General features: G+C 46.2%; 5 protein-coding genes across 6 annotated transcripts; 3 read left to right on the forward strand and 2 right to left on the reverse strand.

Moving 5' to 3' along the window:
- Nucleotides 1-1,168: 1,168 nt before the first annotated feature.
- LOC112903465 (exocyst complex component EXO70B1-like) lies at nucleotides 1,169-3,419 on the forward strand. Its single transcript, XM_025972735.1, has one exon. The coding sequence runs from the start codon at nucleotides 1,169-1,171 to the stop codon at nucleotides 3,239-3,241; it is 2,073 nt and encodes a 690-aa protein (XP_025828520.1). The 3' UTR covers nucleotides 3,242-3,419.
- Nucleotides 3,420-4,539: 1,120 nt separating this feature from the next.
- On the forward strand, nucleotides 4,540-6,515 carry LOC112872467 (citrate-binding protein-like). The gene is made up of 3 exons (XM_025935556.1): nucleotides 4,540-4,939; nucleotides 5,072-5,496; nucleotides 6,377-6,515. Exons 1-2 carry the CDS (start codon nucleotides 4,595-4,597, stop codon nucleotides 5,468-5,470), a joined length of 744 nt encoding a protein of 247 aa, XP_025791341.1. The 5' UTR covers nucleotides 4,540-4,594; the 3' UTR covers nucleotides 5,471-5,496; nucleotides 6,377-6,515.
- A 767-nt stretch (nucleotides 6,516-7,282) lies between these two features.
- Nucleotides 7,283-8,046, reverse strand: LOC112902597 (citrate-binding protein-like). The gene is made up of 2 exons (XM_025971720.1): nucleotides 7,789-8,046; nucleotides 7,283-7,678 (listed from the first exon to the last, which is right to left on the reverse strand). The coding sequence occupies exons 1-2, from the start codon at nucleotides 8,044-8,046 to the stop codon at nucleotides 7,283-7,285; spliced, it is 654 nt and encodes a 217-aa protein (XP_025827505.1).
- A 1,587-nt stretch (nucleotides 8,047-9,633) lies between these two features.
- LOC112902580 (abscisic stress-ripening protein 5-like) lies at nucleotides 9,634-10,556 on the reverse strand. The gene is made up of 2 exons (XM_025971706.1): nucleotides 10,245-10,556; nucleotides 9,634-10,121 (listed from the first exon to the last, which is right to left on the reverse strand). Exons 1-2 carry the CDS (start codon nucleotides 10,449-10,451, stop codon nucleotides 9,933-9,935), a joined length of 396 nt encoding a protein of 131 aa, XP_025827491.1. The 5' UTR covers nucleotides 10,452-10,556; the 3' UTR covers nucleotides 9,634-9,932.
- Nucleotides 10,557-19,474: 8,918 nt separating this feature from the next.
- On the forward strand, nucleotides 19,475-22,023 carry LOC112902649 (syntaxin-61-like). 2 transcript variants are annotated; one of them, XM_025971795.1, is made up of 8 exons: nucleotides 19,475-19,692; nucleotides 20,147-20,205; nucleotides 20,312-20,425; nucleotides 20,635-20,748; nucleotides 20,854-21,011; nucleotides 21,201-21,291; nucleotides 21,419-21,484; nucleotides 21,711-22,023. In XM_025971795.1, exons 2-8 carry the CDS (start codon nucleotides 20,149-20,151, stop codon nucleotides 21,819-21,821), a joined length of 711 nt encoding a protein of 236 aa, XP_025827580.1. In that variant the 5' UTR covers nucleotides 19,475-19,692; nucleotides 20,147-20,148; the 3' UTR covers nucleotides 21,822-22,023. The 2 variants fall into 2 exon arrangements, with proteins under 2 accessions (XP_025827580.1, XP_025827581.1); XM_025971796.1 differs by lacking the exon at nucleotides 20,147-20,205.
- The last annotated feature ends 151 nt before the right edge of the window (nucleotides 22,024-22,174 follow it).

The raw sequence follows: 22,174 nt of genomic DNA on the forward strand, positions 1-22,174 counted from the left end.
TTAAGAGTAAGTCGGCAGAATCGTAGGATCATGATCCATTACTATCCTACGTCAGGAAATAGAGAATGGAAAATTAAAGAATACCTTGTGGAGAAGAGCGAGCATGGTATGTCGACCAATTCTCACACGAATACGGCCTTTTAGTGTTGTTGACGTTGGCAAACTGGTCAATGGAGCCAACCGATCTACGTTTGAGGTACATGGGGATTTGATGGATAGACCGGTCATCAAGTCGCCACTATTACCCCTCCCTCTCTAAACATTGCGAAAATGCTACTTCCACCATCAACTAAATCTGCCCATCTAGCCATTCTTGTACCTACCTATAGCACCGGCATTTGTCAACCTCCTTGGACTTTCCCCTACTATTGTTAGCCACAAAGCCTTCCCTCAAAATCCTGAAACCTAACCTGAACTCAAACCTGAATCATGAGTTAGTAGCATCTAAACTTGAATCTGAATTATGAGTTCGTAGGAGATAGATCGGAAGTAATTCCACACAATTGTATGTATATATATTTGGATTCAAAGTAGGAAACCTAAACTTCAAGATAATTCAAATTTAGAAAATGATGACTAAAATTTACGGAATACAAGTTTTACCTTATTAGGAAAAATGAACCAAGTAATTCTCGCAGTTTAAGATTTAAAACTTAAAATTTTAGTTATTCAAATCTTCACTTGGCTAGGTTGCCCGATATGGGTCTCAAGTTTAAAAAATAACACTCTCTCCCGTTGAGTTGCAAATGTAGATATTTAGGACGAGCTAAATAGTTTAAAATAAAAACAAATGGAAAAGATTCGATTGTAATCTTTTTCCTTCTACTTTTTTTGAACTGATTTTCTTCTACTTTCTTGGAGGAGCTGCTTCGTGCGGAGAACATGTTTTGGCGAGGGACTCACGTCGCCGCGAGGTTGCCAGCACCAATGCTTTCTTTAGCAAACCCTGCTTTGCTAAGAGAGGAGAGAGAAAGACCCTTTCAAATCATGTCTCCCTCAACCTCCGGCGACCTCTCCTCTCGCTCCAACCCCTCCTCCACCATTCCCCATCCTCTCTCCTCTCCCCTCCCACCCATTGCATGCCTCAGAAACCAGACGCGCGGTCCGACCGTTATTGAGGCATTGACCTTGATCCCACCCAGGCTCGGCTCGTTGGCCGCGGCAAGAAATGGATAGGATCCCCGTCCCCGTCGCGCCGCTCAAGTCCAGCAGCTTCTCGGCGGCCACCAACCGGGAGGACAAGCTCGCCCGCAACCTCTCGCTCGGCCCCATCAAGCTCAACGAGCACATCAAGGAGGCGCGCGTGGAGAAGGCCGACATCAATGCCGGCGGGGATGCGGGCGGCGGCGAGGACGGCGCGCCGGAGGAGGCCAGCGAGCCGGACTTCGCCACGCTGTCGGCGGAGATCGACGCATTCCTCGCCGCCCACAGGGGCGGCGAGTCGCCGCCGCCCGTCTCGGAAGTGACGCTGGACAAGTTCGCCAGCGCCGTGGAGCAGGAGATCGCGCCGTCGGAGGGGACCGAGGACAAGTGGGTGCCCGAGGTGCCCGGCGAGGTGCCGCCGCTCCTGGCGGCGATCAAGCGCATCGCGGCGCTCTCGTCGGCGCTGACCGAGAACCAGGCGGAGGGCGCCAAGTACACGATCGGGGTGCACCGCGTCACGGGCGTGCTCCACCGCGTGATGACGTTCGTGGAGGACGAGTTCCACGCGCTGCTCGAGGACCCCCGCGTCGCCAAGACGGTGCCCGGCGGCGACACCGGCAGCGCCACGGGCAGGTCGATGAGGCGGCCGCCGTCGTTCGGGCACGGCGCCGAGCCCGACCGCTGCGTGATCCCCTCGTCGGACGGCGGCGGCGCCGGGGAGGCCTCCCCGCCGTTCCCGCCGGAGACCGTGGACCGGCTGCGCGCCATGGCGGAGGCCATGTTCGCGGCGGGGTACGACACCGAGTGCACGGAGGTGTTCCTGGTGGCGCGCCGGAACGCGCTGGACGCGTCGCTGCAGAGCCTCGGGTACGAGAAGCCGAGCATCGACGACGTGGTGAAGATGCCGTGGGAGGCGCTGGAGTCGGAGGTGGCCACGTGGATCAAGGCGTTCCACCACACCGTCGAGGTCGGGCTCCCCGGCGAGCGCGACCTCTGCGCCCGCGTCTTCGCCGGCGACCGCGAGGGCCTCGGCCGCGACATCTTCGCGGACCTCGCGCGCTGCACCATGCTGCACGTGCTCAACTTCACGGAGGCCGTGGCGCTGACGAAGCGCGCCGCCGAGAAGCTCTTCAAGGTGCTCGACATGTACGAGGTCATCCGCGACGTGGCCCCCGTGGTGGACGCGTTCGTCGCCCCGCCCGGCGACGAGGCCTCCGGCGACCAGGGCGGGAGCGCGGCCGCCGCCCTGGCCGACCTCAAGTACGAGCTGGCCTCCGTGCGCTCCCGCCTGGGCGAGTCTGCGGCGGCCATCTTCTGCGACCTGGAGAGTTCCATCCGCGCGGACGCCGGGAAGCAGCCGGTCCCGGGCGGCGCCGTGCACCCGCTGACCCGGTACCTGATGAACTACCTCAAGTACGCGTGCGAGTACAAGAACACGCTGGAGCAGGTGTTCCAGGAGTACCGGCGCCCGGACGACGACGAGCAGCACGAGGGCGGCGGCGCCGGCGACCCGTTCGCGGCGCAGCTGATGGAGGTGATGGAGCTGCTGCACGGGAACCTGGAGGCCAAGTCGCGGCTGTACAAGGACCCGTCGCTGAGCAGCATCTTCCTGATGAACAACGGGCGGTACATGCTGCAGAAGATCCGGGGGTCGCCGGAGATCAACGCGGTGGTCGGCGAGGCGTGGTCCCGGAAGCGGTCGACGGACCTGCGGCAGTACCACAAGAACTACCAGCGGGAGACGTGGAGCCGCGTGCTGAACCTGCTCCGGGACGACGGCGTGATCACGGTGAAGGGGCACGTGCAGAAGCCGGTGCTCAAGGAGCGGTTCAAGCAGTTCAACGCCGCCATGGACGAGATCCAGCGGACGCAGGGGGCGTGGGTGGTAAGCGACGAGCAGCTGCAGTCGGAGCTGAGGGTGTCCATCGCCGCCATCATCGTGCCGGCGTACCGGTCGTTCCTCGGCCGGTTCGCGCAGCACTTCACCGCGGGGAGGCAGACGGAGAAGTACGTCAAGCTCAGCGGCGAGGACCTCGAGGCCATCATCGTGGAGCTCTTCGACGGCAACGCCGTGTCCATGCCCAGGAGAAGGATGTAATGTACAAATATAAGGAGCCATGAGAAACCTCCCCCTGCATGACGACTAATTTGATTTAAGCAACTATTATCATTACTGTATTTTATTTTCTGCCCTTTTTTTCCTTCATTTCGATCGTTCATGAGAGTGTTGGTGGAACAGTACAGAATTACAGATGTTGTAATCCCATACTTAAAAAACTCACTGCATTGATGTTGCTCAATCACGGCAGATGATAGATGTGTACTCGTTGATTAATCAATGCAATCCTGTTCATATGTGTTATTAGCACTCTTCTTTTTTTTTTAGGGTAGTGTTGACACTCTTCTTCTATGATGAAACATAGTATTCTTTTGGTTGGTCCAAATAATGTACTTACTCTATTGGGCCAGGCCTGGCTCATTTCAAGTGATGGGCCGCATGGCTCAGACAAGTATTCTGTCTTGTCATCTATTGTTGCTGGGCTTAAACGGCAGGTAGAAAGAAGAAAGATGCAGAGTAGTTGGATAAAGATCCTGCAGGAAATATGAAGTGGTCTGTTGGTTTATATATTTGGACGTGCTTTTTTAGATTTAATTAAGGACGTGGCTACAGAGGGGCTCTCCCGATAATGACCGAGAGCCCCCCACACCACCATTTCTATTCCATGTGAGAGGAGGAAAAGGACAAAAATAATGTATGAGCACATGAAAATCTATCTCAAATCTAAAAGGTATGCAGTTTCATAACGTACATTAAAATCAATCAAAATACGATTGCACCATTATGTTTATTAGAAAAAACTTCAAAACACGATCTGACTTGCCTATGTTTTAATCAAAACGGTGAAGTTACTTTATTTAAATAAATATCACTTCCTTTGTTATATAAATTAGTAAATTAATTCGTATCATGTATATTATTGATAGGTTACTTTATGCCATGGACCAAACAATTACGTTTTCTAATATTTATGGACTACAACAAAAAATTACTTTTCTTAATATAGGGTTGCAATATAAACCAGCTTTTATTTTTTGGAAATGTTGTGGGATAGATTAGACTATCTATTTTAGAAAAGATTTGAGATCTTAAATGCAAGAACCCTCTTCTTTTAGATTTTCTGTTTAGTTAAATACTCCGTATGTCCCGCTCCAAAAAAAAATACTCCGTATCTCTCATCTGAAAAAGGACCTTGAATGGGACCCAAACAAAAGAATGCGCCATTGCAGGCCTCCTGCCATCACATGTGGCCGTCGTCTTCTGGCGCCACCAGGACGGCAGGAACGCAGGTCCGCGCGGATTCAGCGACCCAAGGCCCAATCAACTCCGAGCGCCGGCACAACTCCGAATAAACCACCGCTCGCTGCGCCGGCAACTCTGTCCCTTGCGCCCATGATCATCAGTTCAAAAGTTTTTATGGCTCAAGGCACGGGCGTTCGGTCGTCGTCGCTGCTTCCGTCAAAGGCGGCGTCGCGCCCATCGTTATTGCTCCTGTTGCTGCTGCTGGCGTCGTCGTGCACCGTGCACCCGGCCCGCGGCGAGGGCCTGCTGACCGACGGCTTCACGGCGGTGGAGCTGTCCGAGGCGCAGTTCAAGGTGCAGAAGCCCTACGATGTGCCGCTGGCCGAGCGCTACGAGCTCCTCGCCGGCGGCGTGCGCCGGATGTGGGTCTACGCCACCGACAAGCCCATCACCACCGCCCACCCCGGCGGCCCCCGCACCGAGATCAAGATCGAGGCAAGAGCAAATTAAGCTGATCGACATCTAGGCAGCTGCTCGTGCTGTGATCTTGCAGTAACAATTTTGTCTTTTTTTTTTTGCTTGCTTGCTTCAATATAATTCGCGGTCGTCTACCATTCAAGCAAGCAGCTGGTGTACAGCTCCGGGGTGTGGCAGTTCGAGGGCTACGGCTACATCCCCTGCGGCACGTCGGGGGCGTCGGTGATGCAGATCTTCGGCGCGGCGGAGCACGCCACCACGCTGATGCTGCACGTCTACGGCGGCCGGCTGACCTACTACCACGACGTCGCCACGGGGGTCGTCGACGCCGGCATCTACGACCGGTGGTTCAGGCTCAACGTGGTCCACGACGTCGCGGCGTCCAACGTGACCGTCTTCATCGACGGCGAGCGCAGGCTGACCATGCCGGGGCGCGGCGGGGGCTCACACTACTTCAAGTTCGGCGTGTACGGGCAGTCCAGGAACGGCATGTCGTATCGGATGGAGTCGCGGTGGAGGGACGTCAAGGTCTTCACCAAGTGCAGCTGAGATTCCTGCATCGAGATTCGAGAGAAGTATGTGCAGCGCATCATCTCTCTCTGGTGTAGCGTTGTTCTTTTTCACTCACTCTGGACTTTGACGATACTTTAGGGAAGTAATCTGGGCTTTTTTATTTTTTTATTATTTCTATATATGACTTTGATTATTTGCAATATATATTGACTCTATTACTGTAAGTTGTTGTGTTCGGAAGTGATAATTTTATATGTTTAACATTCATTATAATTTAAAGTGGAATTCGTAAGTTCTTCTTACTTGCATTGTACTCCAATTCCCATTGTATCAGTTATGAAGTGAACTCCATTACCCTTCTTTTGTTTGTGGTTACAAGGATAACAATGAACTCTAATACCTTAACCTATGCAATAGCACTAAAATGACAACACTTTTCTTGTGATCTAGCTATGATGTTTTTACTCTTATTAGATCATTTGATTAGATTCATCTGTAGTTGACGCACTGATTTGTATGACTATGTTTCCTCTATGCATTCTACTGCTTTGATGACGGCTAGTCAAAAATAGATCTTTGTATGTGTTACCACTATCATTCTCCTTGTGGCCTCTGGTTACGCATGTTGGTTATTGGTTACTGGTTCTTTGTTTTTTACCCGTTATGTTATTGGATGGTGTGCTGTCCATGAAAGTCACAGATTTTTCTTTCAAAAATCATTTACGAGATGGGTGGAAACAAATTATATGGTGCTACATGGTAGGATATGATTGGATTAAAATCTGATAGAGTTTATGGTACAAAATCATGCAACAGATAACTAAACGATCCCATATAACAAATAAGCCAAAAGTTCAAGATAAACAACACAGAACTTGTACTAAGCGGAATTGACCGAGTACATACTAGTGCAACTGACCATTTCTTTTTCTTTTCATGCAGCTCTGATGTGATTGTAGGCTTTGGTGGACAGGAGCTACAGATGCTGAAGGAAGGGGCAACAACAGCTTTATCGTCGAGGTTATCGGCGTCAATAAGGAGAAACTTTGAATCTCAGTGTATGTACAAAGTAATAAAAATATTGGTAACTCTTATTAGCAGCTACAGAAACAAGGAAATATTTTGAATGATGTGGTTTGCTTCCTTTAATTCAGACTAAAGTACCAGTTGGTATGCCATGTTTGTATTTGTTTTAACACTATATTTTGTAAAAAGATGATGCTTCTCAATCTCACTTAGCCTCAAAACAACAAGATCATGTTTCTAAAATCATGTTTTGTCATTCGTAGCAACGCATGGGTATAAACATAGTAATTTGATAGAAACCGGATGGTACACCACACTGGCGGAGGACAGATCAAAGCTGAGGCGTGCCTTATCTAGGCTGATGAAGCTGCAAAACTTGATTGATGGTGACAGTGAAGGAAGAAAACACATAAAGTAAGCAATACGTGGAGCATGACAAGGCACTCTTGTGTCTTAGAAAATAAGGTATGGTGGCAGCCATAACTTGCCATGCCGAGAGCTCCACCATTGGTGCACCAGTACTATATTTAATCTTTTCTTAACCGACGGCTCAACCAGTTTGACCAATCAAACTATGAATTAAGAGCTTCGTTGGTTCGTTGTGTGGTCCTGTCCTAATAACTAAATAAACAGCGTCAGATGAATGCATGCATTAAGGAGGAAGTTGACTTTTTTCAAATTAGGCACAAACTACTCACTGACGGTTTTTCTCTCTGCCGCATCACTTTGCTTATTGATCACTACACACACATTCATGACGAACTCCGATCCGTGTCACCACACATCGGATGCATCACATCGCCCGATGTCCATCGATCCCGTTCACGGCTTGGTGTAGACGGCCACGTTCTTCCAGCGCGACTCCATGCGCCGCGACGGCTGGTGGTGCGACTGCTTGTACACCCCGAACTTGAAGTAGTGCTCGGTCCCGCCGTGGCCGGCGGCGCTCAGCCGCCTCTGGCCGTCGACGAAGACGGTCACGTTCCCTGCCGCGACGTCGTGCGCGACGTTGAGCCGGACCCACCGGTCGTAGACGCGGGCTGCGAGCACCTTCGTGAGGTCGTGGTAGTAGGTGAGGCGGCCGCCGTAGACGTGCAGCATCAGCGTGGAGGCGTGCGGCGGCGCCGCGCCGAAGATCTGCATCACCGACGCGCCCGACGTGCCCGACGGGACGAACACGTCGCCCTCGAACTGCCACACACCGGAGCTGTAGATCTTCTGCTTGCAATCTCCATGCACATAGGCACGAGCAAAATTATTGAAAAGTGAAAAGATTTACGAGGAATAGAGAAGAGATTTTCTTGTCGATCGTTGAGTTGAGAAGGTACGTCAACTTTGATCTCGGTGCGCGCGACGCCGGGGTGGGAGGCGCTGATGGGCTTGTCGGTGGCGAAGACCCACATACGGCGGACGCCGCCGGACTGCTCGTAGCGCTCGCGGAGGGGCACGTCGTAGGGCTTCTGCACCACGAACTGCGATTCCGTCAGCCTCACGCGGGTGAAGCCGGCGGTCAGGTGAGCGGAGCGGCCGGAGCCGCCGCCGCCGCCGGCGACGGGGGACGTCGTCGACGATGCAGTCACGGCCATTACCACCAGCAGCAGCAGGAGAGAGCACGAGGCAGGAGAATTCGAAGCAGCCATGTTTGTACGTACGGTGACGACAGCTGGCGTTGTTTGTACGCCGCCGGGACGCATCTATTTAAGCGCTCGATTGCGTGGCCGGTCGGCGTACACCGGCGGTGGTTACCACGGCGGCGGCGCGCGTCGTGTGCGTAGCGAGGGAGACGGTGACCGGCCAGCCTGCCGCGCCGCCACGCCGCCAAGATAGCACAGCAATCAAATGCTTCGGGCTCGAAGTTGGACGGAGGAGATTTCGAGGAGTCCAGCGTCCGGAATCGATTCGTCCAACACTGCACAAACATGCTCTTGTTGACTCGTGTTGCCACCGCAGAATCGCTGACGATCATCGGATCATGCTGACAGTGACAGTCAGCATCGAACGCCGCCGCCGAGGCGCCGACGGCGACGGACATGTCCATTGGATTCCTTCCTGGCCGGCTTCGATCGGCCTGGTTCACGGCCGCGCGGGCGGCCCACGAGTGCACATCGCTGCTGGGTCATCATCTTCCCTTATGCGTCGAATGTCTATTCATGCGATATGCGACTAATGCTATATGCGAGTAGCCTTCGTATCATCACATCACATGTATCCGCTGGAGATAATAATATTTCAGAATAAAATAAAATATTTCAGAATAAAATAAAAGACTGAAGATAACATTTTCTAAATATTTTTATAATATTTTATTTTATTCTAAAATATTATTATCTCCCGCGGATATATGCGATGATACAACAACCAATCGCATCTCCGATGAATACCCGCTTCCATTATGCGTGCTGTCGTCCAGGCCCACAAGCCTGCTCCCGGGCCTGTGTTACGTTAGACGACAAATCTTTTAACATTTTCTGTCGTTCTCGTGCGTCAGCGAAGGATCCGAGTGACCAACGTTATTTTTATCCCTACACGTTTTACCTCTCCTGTATATGCTTACATATTCGGATATTCCTCTTATTACTAACGTAAAATATCCGTAAAAAATAGCGAAAATTGCCCGGTCATGGTTCTGGCTTCCAATAAGGTGTCTCGTGTGTCGTGCACTCAGCAATAAATAAGATTTTTTTTGTAAGTTACATATTTTCTAGATTTATTTTTGCAATTAATCGTTCAATTCTTTCAGTGGACATAACATCAAACACCGAGACATATATACGATAACTTCATCAGTTTTAAAATTTATCAGTTTAGTCTTTTGAAGATGCTTATAGAAAATAGAGTTTGGATTATTATATCGGTAGAGATTAGTGTGCCTGCGAGTATGATTCGAAAAAACAGGATTCTTTTTAATCGAACAAATATTCCCATCCATCCACCTCAGCTCAACCACTAGATATGAGAATAAAATGGCAAGTGTAGTCTTTCACGTTGATTAATTCATTTAACTTTAGGAGATATATATATATTACTATGCATCTAGATATAAATATATATATATATAGATGCATAACAAAAATTATGTATTTAGAAAGCCAAAACAATTAATAATTTAGGACGGCGGAAGTATAATTTTTTTTTCAAGAAAAGGGAAAAATATACGGCGATTGCACGGGAAAAACGGGTATAAAACTTCCACGAGTTGATCATTAGTATCCAGACATTCAACCACAGACAGACTGGGAGCCACACATGCATCGCTCCCGGTTATTCAACGCAATTATGGACGCAGAGAAAAATCAAGCACGTACAGGCCGGACCACCTCGACGCGCGGGCCCCACCTCTCAGTCTCACACAAGCAAGCAAGCTAAGGGTCCCGAAAAGGGTCTTATTGCGAAATCGTGAAACACGCATGGCCACAATTATTGAAGCAGGCGGGTGCGCGGCGGCGACGACGCGCCGGAGCTCGCCGGGCGGTCAGCCGAAGAGGTGGTGGTGCTTCTTCTCGCCGCTGGCCTCCTCAGCGTCCTTGTGGTCCTTCTTCTTCTCGTGGTGCTCGTGGAAGGCGTAGCCGCCGGCGCCCACGGCCGCCGTGGCGGCGATTTCCTCCGTGATCTTGTGCCGGTGCGCGTGCTCCGGGTCCTTCTTCGCCTCGTGCTTCTCGTACTGCGCAAACAACAATCAATTAAATCCAGCAGAGAAGTAGCATGAGCCAAGTTCAATGTGTACAGCGGAGAGCATCCATGATAGCGAGCTCTAGCTGCGTGGAAGCTCTAGGAGGACACGTACGAGGGCGAAGGCGCCGGCGGCGATGGCGCCGGCCTCGCCGAGGTGCTGCTTGTGCTTGTGCTCCTTCTCCTCCTTCTTGTACCTCTCGTACTCGCTCTCGCCGGCGGCCACAACCTCGGCGGCCACGGCCTCCGAGTACCCGCCGGCGGGCTGCTCCTCGTCCTTCTTGTGGTGGTGGAAGAAGTGGTGGTGCTTCTCCTCCGACATGGCTGCGGCCTAGCTAGCTGGTCAAGCTGCTGGTGGCTAGTGTATGTGGCTTCACTGGGAGAAGTAGTACACTTGGCTAGCTGCTATCTGTGCGTGACAATCGGATGGTTGGCCTCGGGGTTTTATAGGCGATGCCGCGGCTAATTTGGCCGGTGGGATTAGCATGACTAAACATGTGAGTAGGAGGATAACCACGGTATTAACTCAAGTCACGAAAGCAGATGGGTTATTAAGGAGTCATGCATATACTTTGTATGTATACCTATGACATAGTGCTCCCTCCTCCTGCAAGAAAGTCATCTTAATTTTTCAATTTCATCACACACTACTAAAAGGGATTTCAGAGGTGGGTAAAAACGTATTTTTAGGGATGGATGCGGTACCCGCCCCTACTTCTCGTAGCTAAAAATGCTATTTTTAGGGGCAAATAATGCGTCCGTCCCTGAAAATAATTTCTAGGGGCGTGACCCGCTCCTGAAAATCGAAAATAGCAAAATAAAGAAGAAAAAATATTGCAGTCAATCAGCCACCACCGCAAGAAATATGCACACTTGCATCACCCGGGGTTCGAACCACATACCTCAAGCCTCGCGTGTACATTCCTCTCCACCACACTATACAGTCACTTATGACTCTAGTAACTCTAAAATTAATTTGTAGAGGCGGATGACGCCACCACTCACCCCTAAAAATATTTTTCTACTCTATTCCGAAAATTCATTTAAATCTTTACATATAGCAAAACAAATCAAAAAAGTTAAACTTCTACGCTATAGTTATTGTGAACTGTAGATAAAAAATATTCTAAGTATATTTCAGTGTATATAAAGGTTAAAATTGTGAAAATCTCAGAGTATGACTTGAGTTGTATTAGATATTATATAGTCATAGCTATTAGACAACTTATAATAATTTTTAAACTATTAAATTACCTTAAATGAAAAATTTATCAACTATAAAATTGTAGGTCTCGTCAATCTCTACAATTTTGGTATAAAGTTTGACTTCATCCGAGATCATATGAAAAAGTTATAAATTTTTTTCCTGAAACTATTTGTAGGAGCAGGTCATGCCATCACCAGCCTCTAAAATGCATTTCCATGGGCGGATCAATTGCTACAGTAGTCTCGCTCCATTTGTAGAAGCGGATTACATTTTGATCCACCCCTGGAAAAAATGTTTAAGCAGTGACAACTAAATATAAGTCGCAGCGGTCAACGGTGATAGTACCCACGGTGCAAACTTCTTGATCATTGCATATGCGACCGGAACTCACCTTGTTGCATCATATGACGATTTTGTTCCGGAACATTCGTTTCTTCTGATAGAATAATTTTTTCCCCTTCTCCACGGAACAATTTTTTTCGTAACTAAACAAAATTTTGTTTTTTGATGTGCCATCGGCCAAAATCAATTGGAAGCTTCTTAAGATCTTATCCAGGCCACAGCACTGGGGCCAAGTAGGCAAATGGTGGAGGGGGCGCCACGTCATTTGGACGGTGCGTCCCAACGACCTTGTTGCTGCCCGATCGATCGAGCGAGTAGACGCAGGCCATTGCCAAGCACAGACAGCTTGGGAGTCGCCATTTGAGTCAGAGAAAAAAAAACTGTTCTTCTTTCTGCCGGTAGAAACTCATTTGAGTCAGTGTTGGTGCGAGCGCGTAGAGTACATGTGTACGGTGTATATACTCCCACCGCGTGTGTCGGCGAGCCAAGAAGGAAGCAGCAGGACACAGACGTTAAGACGTATTGTAAGCAAGTTTACGTTTTGAAGACATAGTCGGCAAACCATAATATCTTAGAGATGAAAACCCGTGTCACCAAGCACGGATGCCTTAACTAAAAGGTCAGCAGTTTGATCAACGGATACAGCTTATCTTTTTGACAAAATAAATCATTGCCTACACTTGAAGCAATCGCCCTTCATTAGAGCTAGAAAAGAAAAAGGTCCGAGTCTCTGATGAAAAAGAATATATGTTTTTGTTGCACATCAAATGGTACTTTGATTGTGATGTGAACTCCTTGAGACCTCATAGAGTTCTCTCATCCACAGAATTTGCCTTTTCATTTTCTTTTTTGTTTGGTGAGAAAGCAGAAATGGGTCCGTGCAAATCAAAAAAATAATAATAAAATGCAAGGTCTCAACGCACTCAAAAGTTTGTGATTTTCTTACATGATTAAGCTAGATAGATGCATGCATGTGGCATAAGTTTTTTCATAGAGGACTTTACTGTCTATATACTACTTTCTAAAAAGGATTCGTATGTAAACATCGGACGGTCGAGATTTTTCTATACCACTGAAACATTGATTAATAGTACGAGGTAGTATATGTAGGTAGTAAAGGTAGTATTGATTCACTACAAGGTTTCACCCCTGATGCAACGGCCTAAAAGTGTTGCAATATGCCAAAAATAGTTGCAATAGATAAAATTGCAAAAAATTATAAAATTATCGTTAATGGTACAAATGACAATCTTACCCCTTCTAATGGATGGTTGGATCTTTTCTATACTACGTACTATCAAGTGGTAGTATTGTGCGCCGTAAAAGATGCCTTTTTATGTAGCGACCTAATGCTTTGGATATCCAAAATCCTATATGTTTATAAACAACTTGAGATGTACATACTAGTTTAACACAATGGCATAATGGTTTTTTTTGGTGGCCCGTAGATAAAACCACAAACAATATGAAACAATAAAAACACTATTTTTTTCTAAATTTGGAGAGAGGTGATTTCTTTATAAGATTTTGGGAATGACAACACATGTTGTTGCTTCTCATGTTTGGACCACCGTACTATATGGTCATAAGTGCATATTTTCCTTTACCTAAAGGATGAACATGATTCAAATCACAAGCGAGCTGCAAGTTGTCGGCCACTTGATCCAACACCAAAAATATCTTCCCCAGCATCAATATATGAAGGCGACTCTTCTCCTATCAATCATGTGTTCTTATTTTGTCGGCATTGCACGCGTAGCACCTGTGATCTCCCCCAAGGGAGGCTGCATGCAGGTGCAAAAGGTCAAGGTAGTTTTTGCCTGTGATCTGGGTCAGGTAACAACGAACTTGTGGGCTTGTGGCCGGCTGTGCATGTAAATTGCACATGTGGTTGAGTAGCTTTAGACAGTCACTTAACCATGGTTAAAATCATAAAGCATTGGTGGATGGACGGTGCAGGTGATACTAGTTAGTAGTAATGCACTGATATAATTTATTTTTCATACTTTTCTTGTGCATCATATGCCACATGGGATTTAATTTAACTAAAACTTTCATTTTTTTTCCCCAGCAATATTGTGGAAAGAGCATAGAATTCCGGTGACTCATAAGAAAAGGTTCTAGTTAGTCCTGGACCAAATTGATTGAAATAAAATGGCCACTCATTCTCAAACTTGTTCAGAAATTATCGTATTCCATTTTTCCTAGTTACATGTCGCAAGAGAAGATTATTGAGTATTGATCCAGGATTCTATTTATCTGATAATGTTATTTCAAGCAGATGGGACAGAGACACTGAAATTGAAGGACGAAAAGCAGAAGAGATGGACCAAATTAAAACAAGCAGCATGCGTGCCTGCCTGCTGCTTGGATCCAAAGCAAGGTAGATCCAAACTAATGTTCCATTGAGAAATAATGCAGCAAGTAGGCAGCGGCAACCACTCCATTATTATTGCTGTGCAATTGAGAGAGAGTTAGCCCTACACCATTTCTTTCCAAGTGTCATGGAGGGATTGGGGGTTGAGCAAGTGCGATCGATCCATGTCTGCATCGTGCAGTAATAAGGTTGCAGTGGGCATGCCTGCACGGATGGATGAATGCCATGGCCGTAGACATTTCGCAGCGTCCTACCTACTCCGTCAGGGATGTGTTTCCAACGATATTATAACACGTAATGTTCGTAAAAATAACATTGTTTTCTAGATTATCATAGGGATGTGTTTTATTGGATCTTGTCTGCTGCAGGTTGTAATTTCAACAATTCACATAATATGACACATGAAAAGGTCCAATTTCCACCCTTGAACTACCATAATAGTTTAATTTTCAACCTTCAACTATAAACTGGATGACAGAGGCCATCCAACTATCAAAACCGGACAATTTAACCTTTTGGTAGTTTTATATTTTTTTAAAAAATTAAATATTATGGTTAAATCTAAAAAATCAAAATTAATTAATTTTAAATTAGATAAATACGAAATTGGTATCAAAAAATTTCTAAAAATATAATTTATCTTTCGATGCTCTATTTGAATCTTATTTATTAAAAAAATAGGAATAACTATAATAAAATAAATACTAGAAATCTAAAAAATAAATCTGAATAATTGATAAGTAGAGTGCTAATATATAGGTCATATGTTTAGAAAAATGTTAGCACCTGTTTCGTATTTTTATGATTTAAAATAAATTACTTATGAATTTTTCAGTTTAAATATGAATACTTTTATTTTTAAAAAATAAAAAACACCTTTGAAACCACTTAAGGGTCCACATTTATTTGGTTTCAACAGTTGGTGATCTCGTTAACCGGTTTTGTAGCTAAAGGTTGAAAATCAGATTTTTATGACGGTTCAAAGGTGTAAATTGGACTTTTTCTTTTTTTTTATGTATTCTTGTTTGTTGAATGGGGAATCCAAGGTTGTAGGAAAATACAACAATTTTACGGGTTCACCAGTTAGCGTAGCCCTGCATGGGCTTGCAAATTTAATTGCGTCTAATCTCAATAGGGGGTTACATATCGATATTTTCAAGATAGCCACGTAAGCAAGAAAGTAATGAAATGAAATGATGTTTGAAACTACCCCTTCATTACATAATTTCGTGTTTTGGTTTCATATGCTCCAAATAGCATTTAATTTCAAAACTCATCAAGAGTCGGTATCCATGTAGAGATGATTTCATTCATCTAGATGAAGCTGGTTAGTTCTCTCTTTTCTCAACCTTAATGTTGTATCATCAGGAAATTCTATATGTGGCATACTAATTAATGAGAATAAAACTTCCATTTGGGAGTGGCCTAAAAGAAAGCCAGCCCATCTGCCTACAATACAAGAAATGTGAGATACATTTTATGACGATGAGGAAATCATCACCAAATGTACTTTTATGACACTAAGCAAATTGTTACATATGTGTTCCATTCCATGACAATTTCCTGAATAACGTCGTTAATGACATTTTGTGACGGTTGTTCTATGACAATCCTCATGAGTCATGATGCAATAAAATGTCACTATTACGCTTCTATAATATTTTCATTGACAATAATGGATCATCATGGGTAGTCAAATCTCTTGTAGTGTAGCTAGATGGACTTACCTTTCCATTGGCTATGTTTATTAACAACTAAACTTTTGACAACAGGCACATTTTGACTATCTACACTTACAACTTCAGTTTTCAAGCGTTGAATATCGTCTGCATCAAACTCTATAGATAGTCTCTTTTGCTTGAGATGGAGATGGAGGTAGGATTTTATTTTTATTCAAGCTTACTACTATCTCCGCTTCAAATTATAGTTCACTTTAGTTTGTCCTAAGTCAAATATTTCTAATTTTATTTGTGTTTATGAAAATATATTAACATTTTTAGTACCAAATAAATAAAATATATTTCATGGAACTAAGTGGATATTGTAAATTTTGATACTTTTTTCTATAAACTTGGTCAAATATATATTTGGCTTAGGATAAAAGTAAAGTATATTATAGTTTGAAATGGAGGGAGACTTAGACATGAATATGAGAGTACAAACTACAAAGTATTAAGATACACGTGTCGACCTCTATCTCCTACAAGCAAGCAAAATTTTAGCTAAGCTACGAGCCTCTCTGTTACCATTTCTACCTTATTAAAGCAAAAATTGTAATCAGGACATAATCTTTTGATCTCTCTTTGATGTCTTGGAAAGTTATCTTGAACATTTTGTTATCAGATGAACATGTTGATCACTTGATCATGCCAAGGTCGTCGATTACACGCATCGCCTCCAACATTTCGGCCAAAGAAAAAAGTGTCCAGAGAACTTGTTACCAAACGAAATAGATTACCATATGGGAGAAGGCCTTGCTTCTGGTTCGGCACCCCCCGGGGTCCTAAATACCTTCCACAAGATACTTAAGCAACTCATCTATAAAGCCCATCAAGGCCCAGCTGATGATGGCCCATTCAACATTTTAAGGGGAATATATTGAACCTCAACATTTTTCGGAAAAAAGTTAAACTAACATTTTTCTAAAAAGTTGAGCCAACATTTTTAGATGTTTTCAACTTTTTTTAAAAAAGTTAACATTTAATTAAAAAAATCGCCGCCGGCCACGCCTTCTTCTCTAGCTCCAGCGGCCACGGTGCGACGGCGGCACCAGCAGCCACGACGGCCGGCGGCGGCACATGCGGAGTGGCGGCCGCGCAGGCTGCAGCGCGGCAGCAGGCCCCGGCACGGGGGCCGGCGGCGGCCACAGAGGGGCGCGGGGCACGGCGCAATGGCGGCGGCGCAGGCCGGCCGTGGTGGCCGGAGGCGCAGGCGCGACGACGGCGGATGGCTGGGGCGACGCCAGGGCCGCGCGCGTCGGCGTAGGGGGTGGGGAGGAAAAGGAGGCGACGACGGTAGCAAGGGTTAGAGTTGGGGAAAGTGATAGATGAGGATCTGACGGATGAGATTGGTTGCACGAATCTTAAACAATAGGAGGTGGGAAAGAAAAACTCTTACGGAAGATGTACAGAAACTCCCCCCGGAAGGAACACGTTTAAAGCAACGGCCCGAATCAGGGCCATCATCGGTTCACAACCCATGCAACCCAGGCCATATTAGCCGAGGACAGACACACTTTCACGTACGAGCGGTCTCGGAAAAAAACATACACAGGTGAGCGAGATTTTTGCCTTTTTTATCAACTAGGGAGAATTAGAAAGGAGAAAATTTTCAGAAATAGTTCGAATTTGGGCATAACGTATAAGCCCGATAATATCAAATTTTATTTGATAAACCACACGCTTGCATCGTCTATTCAATGCTTTCGTGTTAGCAGCCTAGCATGATAGGAGAGGCGGGCATATCGTAGCTGTAGAGATCAATCATCCACACCATCAAAGCTGGCGCCGACGCGGGCACCGGCACAACCGAAGTACGTCGCCGCCGCCGAATCCCTGGTCGTCCAGCACGGCGGCGCCTTCGTCTTCATGCCGCCGGCAGGGTGGGAGGAGGTCGCGGCCAAGCTGAGGAGGAGCCGTGCAGGGGGAGAGACACACGTTGCTGGAAGGCGGGGAGACGTGAGGTGCTCGTATTACATGCCGCACGTTTTTTAGCTTTTTTTTCTCATGTACATTCCTCCTCTCCTTGCTAAAAAAAAAGTGTGGCTGCACACGCGAGTGGTGTGGAGGAAGTGCAACTGAGATGAAGAATAAAACTCACATTCTAGAGATATATTTTACGAAAGCTGGTACGGCAAACTTGGCCTATTCAAAGGCTTGGCACTGGCGGCCAGCGTAGTATGACGAGAGCTTGCGTATGGATCAACCACAATGTGCTAGGGACCATGCTTAGGCCTGATCAAAGGCTTAATGGACGGCGGTAAAGTACGTCACCAGCTGCATGGCATGGCATTAGACCTGAGAGAGGCAGGCGTGAGACATAGGCCGAGAGGGGGGGACCCATGCCCCCCCTAGCTAGCACTTAAATTTCAAATAAAAACATTCAAATTTTAAATAAATAAAAAAAAACTTAGCACTAATGGTTCCCATAACAAGAAAATTTTTGGAGTTTGTTGTTCTGCACCTGCCAGGACGTGCTTGCCTTTTTGCATTTTTCCTTTGAGGTAACTATGTTTGTTTGTTAGGAATTAGCGTGAAGTCCGCATTTGGAGGAATCGTATAGAAAAATGAGGGATCACAGTAGAGAAATAAGAGAACATCATGGTAGAGTAAAATGCATGGAGCTGAGAATACCAAAAACCTATCCAAATATGCCACTTAAGTGTCTAATAAAATATTAATCTGCGGTTTTATAATTTAACTACGTCATTATGATTGTTTCATGTCCTATCAAGTAGTTCACCTAAATTTCATGAACGAGGAGTAGATGCCAAGTAGACCGATTAACATTGATTATGATTGTTTGGACAAATATAGGATATGAAACTACAAATTAATGTTTAGGGGGTCTAAATGACATATCCTAACAATTTTAAATGCTCTGCTATTTTTTTAAAATTCAAAAAAATACAGCTTAGTTCATACAGAATCCATTATGAGGGATCGAAAAAAATCAATTGCAGAAGTGAGGGCTGACCATTTCTGGTAGAATCGCAGAAAAGCTTCCGTGCAGCTTGGTTGCTTGCATCGTTGCATTACTCGCATCAAACATGGCCGAATGGCGGGGGCTCCTATATCCCTTCCGAAAGATGGTTAAGAGATGCATCCTTAAAGCCACCAAGGCCAACATCATCTTCTTCCTCCGCCTGGCCGTCGGCCATCCTCCGTCCGCCCCCTCATCCTCCCACGGGCCGGCGGCTCTCGCCGCCGCGCTGCCTCGCCTCCGCCACCAGCCGAACTACCACCGCTAGGACGCTATCGCCGGCAACCTCTCCTCTAGAGCCGACGACCATTGGAAGTTCCAGCAACCTAGAAATTCTAACCTCCATCGCCTCGACCACCATCCCGACCATCCCACCTTCCACCCCTCATCGGTGGCCGCTCCACCCCTCCCCCTTCCCCTCCCCTACCTCGCCGGTGCATGCGCGAGCGGGAGCGCGAGATGGAGTGAGCGAGATCGGTCGGCGTGAGCGAGAGGAGAGGAGGAAGTAGGATCTTAAACAGTAAAAGATGAATAGAAAAGAACTTCCGGAAGAGATATAGGATTCACCCAAATGAGCAGGGGTGCCTAGCCCATGAAGGCCTTGCTTCTCACTTCTCCGGCCCAACGCCAGCTGAAACCGAAGCCCACGTGATGCGTCGGTCTCCTGTCCCCTTCGTGCTCGTTGGCGATGCCACCAAACCGAGCGGAGAATCCTATCAAAAAAAAAAAAAAAACCGAGCGGAGAACGCAGGCGGAGGCCGGGGATCATCAATGCTGCCGGGATCTCCTCTCGACCCAGCCCCTGCCAATTGAATCCGCCCGGCGCCACCTCCGCCCGGACGTCTGCGCGAGGCCGCGGCGCTCCGGTATTGCCATGAGAGGATGACCCCCGCGCAGGATCCGTTCTACATCGTCAAGGACGAGATCCAGGAGTCGGTGAGCCGCTCAACATTCGCCCGCCCGCCCGCCCCACATTGCTCGATCCGTCCGTTCCTTTCGTTGCTTGCATCCGCGAGCGCCTCGTTTGACGCTCATTCGTGCGCGTCGCACGGTCGCACCTTTTTGTTCATCCGCGAGCCGTGGCGTCTAGGTTGTAAGGAGCAGGGAATCGTCCAGAGTTCCTGGTGCCTTTCCTGGGTTACATTTTTCTTTGTCTGATGCAAAGCTTGTGAGAGAATGATGGGAATTTACGGCCTTTTTGGTCGATGTGTGCAGTTATGTCTGGCTGGTTGTGAATCTGGAGAGCCGATTCTTCTGCAGGGAGGCTTGTTTATGATGTCTGATTATTACCTGCATTTGTACCATTTGGACTCGTTCGGTTTAGTTCAAGTTTTAGTGTATGCATCTGCATTCATGCATTCTGATCTACTCACAGACGTTGGAAATGCAGATATGCTGATTGTTCACGAGAAAATATTTGAAGTATTAGCTTTCCACCAATCCATCCAAGTCAGATACATTACCAGTCATATCTCGATTCTTCGGATTAGTACATTTTCCTACACTTTTATGCTGCATATAACTAAAGTTTTCTTCTTTCCCTGTCATTGTATAGATTGACAAAGTGCAAGATTCTTTCCACCAATGGAAGCAGACGCCTGAAAATACTGGAGAGTATGTGCATCTGACCAAAGAACTATTAACCAGCTGTGAAAGTATCCAATGGCAGGTACATTGAATTGCCTCAGCATTTGTGTTACTACCATTCTAATTTCGAATGCATGCTATCCAGGAAGGATTCCATCTTAGACTTTTTCCTTTACATGTTATGCTAAGTACCAGAATGATTATCGTAAATTACAATCTTATTCTTTTGTCATGTTGCTTCTGCCATGGTTCATGAACTTACTTGTTGCCTTCCGTTAATTTTTCAATAAGGTGGATGAATTGGATAAGGCAATTTCAGTTGCTGAGAGAGATCCAGCATTCTATGGACTTAATGAGGCTGAAATTGGGAGAAGAAGAAGCTGGACAAGCACTGCACGTAACCAGGTATTTTTTTCACAGGATACTTGTCAGTGCTGCGAGCATGTTTAAACCATAATTTTGCTGCAATAGCTTATCCAAGGTGTCTCATGAGTTTGCGCATGGCATAAGGTGCTCTCTTTAAGGCGGAATGTTGAAGCTGGAAGGAAAAAGATTTTGTTTGGACATTCAACCAACCCCTCTGAATCGATTAGATCCAAGAAGCACATTTCACAAGACAATGATGAATTCATTGCTTCAGAATCTGATCAGCAGATGCTCCTGATAAAGTAACGGCTTCTAACTTAGCTTATTGTCTTGCTGTTATGTTGCTCAAGCACCCAATTTCACGCATCATTCAAGCTGAAAGTGACTGACCTGCTGATACATATTAAAATATTGGATGTACTGAATGACATCTTCAAAATAACATTCTAGATGCTTTGATTTAATGGTACTTATATGTACATCTTTAATAGGCGACAAGATGAGGAGTTGGATGCGCTTAGTGCTAGTGTCCAGCGAATTGGAGGCGTAGGTCTCACTATACATGATGAGCTTGTCGGGCAGGTATTATTATGGACACCCTCTCCCTCCTTCCCTTTTTTATGCAGAAGTGCATATTCTACTGTATTTGTAATCAAACTTTCAAACCCTTCCTCATGCCAATATTTACGTTCTGTTTCCCATTGTTCAGGAGAAGCTTTTGGGTGAGCTGAACCTCGATATGGAAACTACTTCAAATCGGCTTGACTTTGTGCAGGTGTGCTTTGTATCTTCTGCTCCATCTCAATACGTTTCGTCATGAGCCTTCTTCATGCATTCCCCCTCATTTTCTAAACAGTTCAGCATGCATCACATGAAATTGCATGTTTGCCAAGGTAGTATAAGTTAGGGATCACAAAGTAGGCGGAATATGCTTCACCCAGTTTCCATTGACTTTGTATCAATTTGAACAGTCTGAAACTTCCCCTTTTGTTTGTATGCAGAAAAGAGTGGCTATGGTCATGAAGAAGGCCAGCCTGAAGGGGCAGATCATGATGATCGCGTTCCTCGTGATTCTTTTCATCATTCTTTTCGTTTTGGTGTTTTTGACTTGAGATATGGGTGTGATCTGGGTGTAATTCTAATTCTGTACCATGTCGCGTTCAGAACGGTGCTGGATGAGCAGAATTTGAGTCATCCATACAAGTGTAGACAGTAGATAAGCACATGTTTGTAAGATGATTGATAGTTTGGCCATTGTAAAATTTTTTGTCCATGCTTCAATATTTCAGCTAAAGATACGACAGTATAAGCCTATTGTGCATCCTGTGTATATCAGCTACGTTGATTTCTCTGTTGCATCATTGCTGAAATGCTTGCTGGCACCACGAAATGCATTATTCTGTCATGTCAAGAATGCAGCAAAAAAAATATCCCACAAATTTTTTAATAAATATGTTTATGACAC

The sequence above is a fragment of the Panicum hallii genome, chromosome 8 (assembly GCF_002211085.1).
Source record: "Panicum hallii strain FIL2 chromosome 8, PHallii_v3.1, whole genome shotgun sequence".
Classification (NCBI taxonomy): domain Eukaryota; kingdom Viridiplantae; phylum Streptophyta; class Magnoliopsida; order Poales; family Poaceae; genus Panicum; species Panicum hallii.

What these genes read in the sequence shown, in the direction of transcription:
- LOC112903465 (XM_025972735.1), top strand. Translation starts at nt 1,169, where the DNA reads ATGGATAGGATCCCCGTCCCCGTCGCGCCGCTCAAGTCCAGCAGCTTC.
- LOC112872467 (XM_025935556.1), top strand. Translation starts at nt 4,595, where the DNA reads ATGATCATCAGTTCAAAAGTTTTTATGGCTCAAGGCACGGGCGTTCGG. An exon ending in GCACCGAGATCAAGATCGAG is followed by an intron (nt 4,940 to 5,071) that starts GCAAGAGCAAAT and finishes TCAAGCAAGCAG; the next exon opens with CTGGTGTACAGCTCCGGGGT.
- LOC112902597 (XM_025971720.1), bottom strand. Translation starts at nt 8,046, where the DNA reads ATGGCCGTGACTGCATCGTCGACGACGTCCCCCGTCGCCGGCGGCGGC. An exon ending in GCACCGAGATCAAAGTTGAC is followed by an intron (nt 7,679 to 7,788) that starts GTACCTTCTCAA and finishes GATTGCAAGCAG; the next exon opens with AAGATCTACAGCTCCGGTGT.
- LOC112902580 (XM_025971706.1), bottom strand. Translation starts at nt 10,451, where the DNA reads ATGTCGGAGGAGAAGCACCACCACTTCTTCCACCACCACAAGAAGGAC. An exon ending in CCGCCGGCGCCTTCGCCCTC is followed by an intron (nt 10,122 to 10,244) that starts GTACGTGTCCTC and finishes TTGTTTGCGCAG; the next exon opens with TACGAGAAGCACGAGGCGAA.
- LOC112902649 (XM_025971795.1), top strand. Translation starts at nt 20,149, where the DNA reads ATGCTGATTGTTCACGAGAAAATATTTGAAGTATTAGCTTTCCACCAA. An exon ending in CTTTCCACCAATCCATCCAA is followed by an intron (nt 20,206 to 20,311) that starts GTCAGATACATT and finishes GTCATTGTATAG; the next exon opens with ATTGACAAAGTGCAAGATTC. An exon ending in CAAGCACTGCACGTAACCAG is followed by an intron (nt 20,749 to 20,853) that starts GTATTTTTTTCA and finishes GCATGGCATAAG; the next exon opens with GTGCTCTCTTTAAGGCGGAA.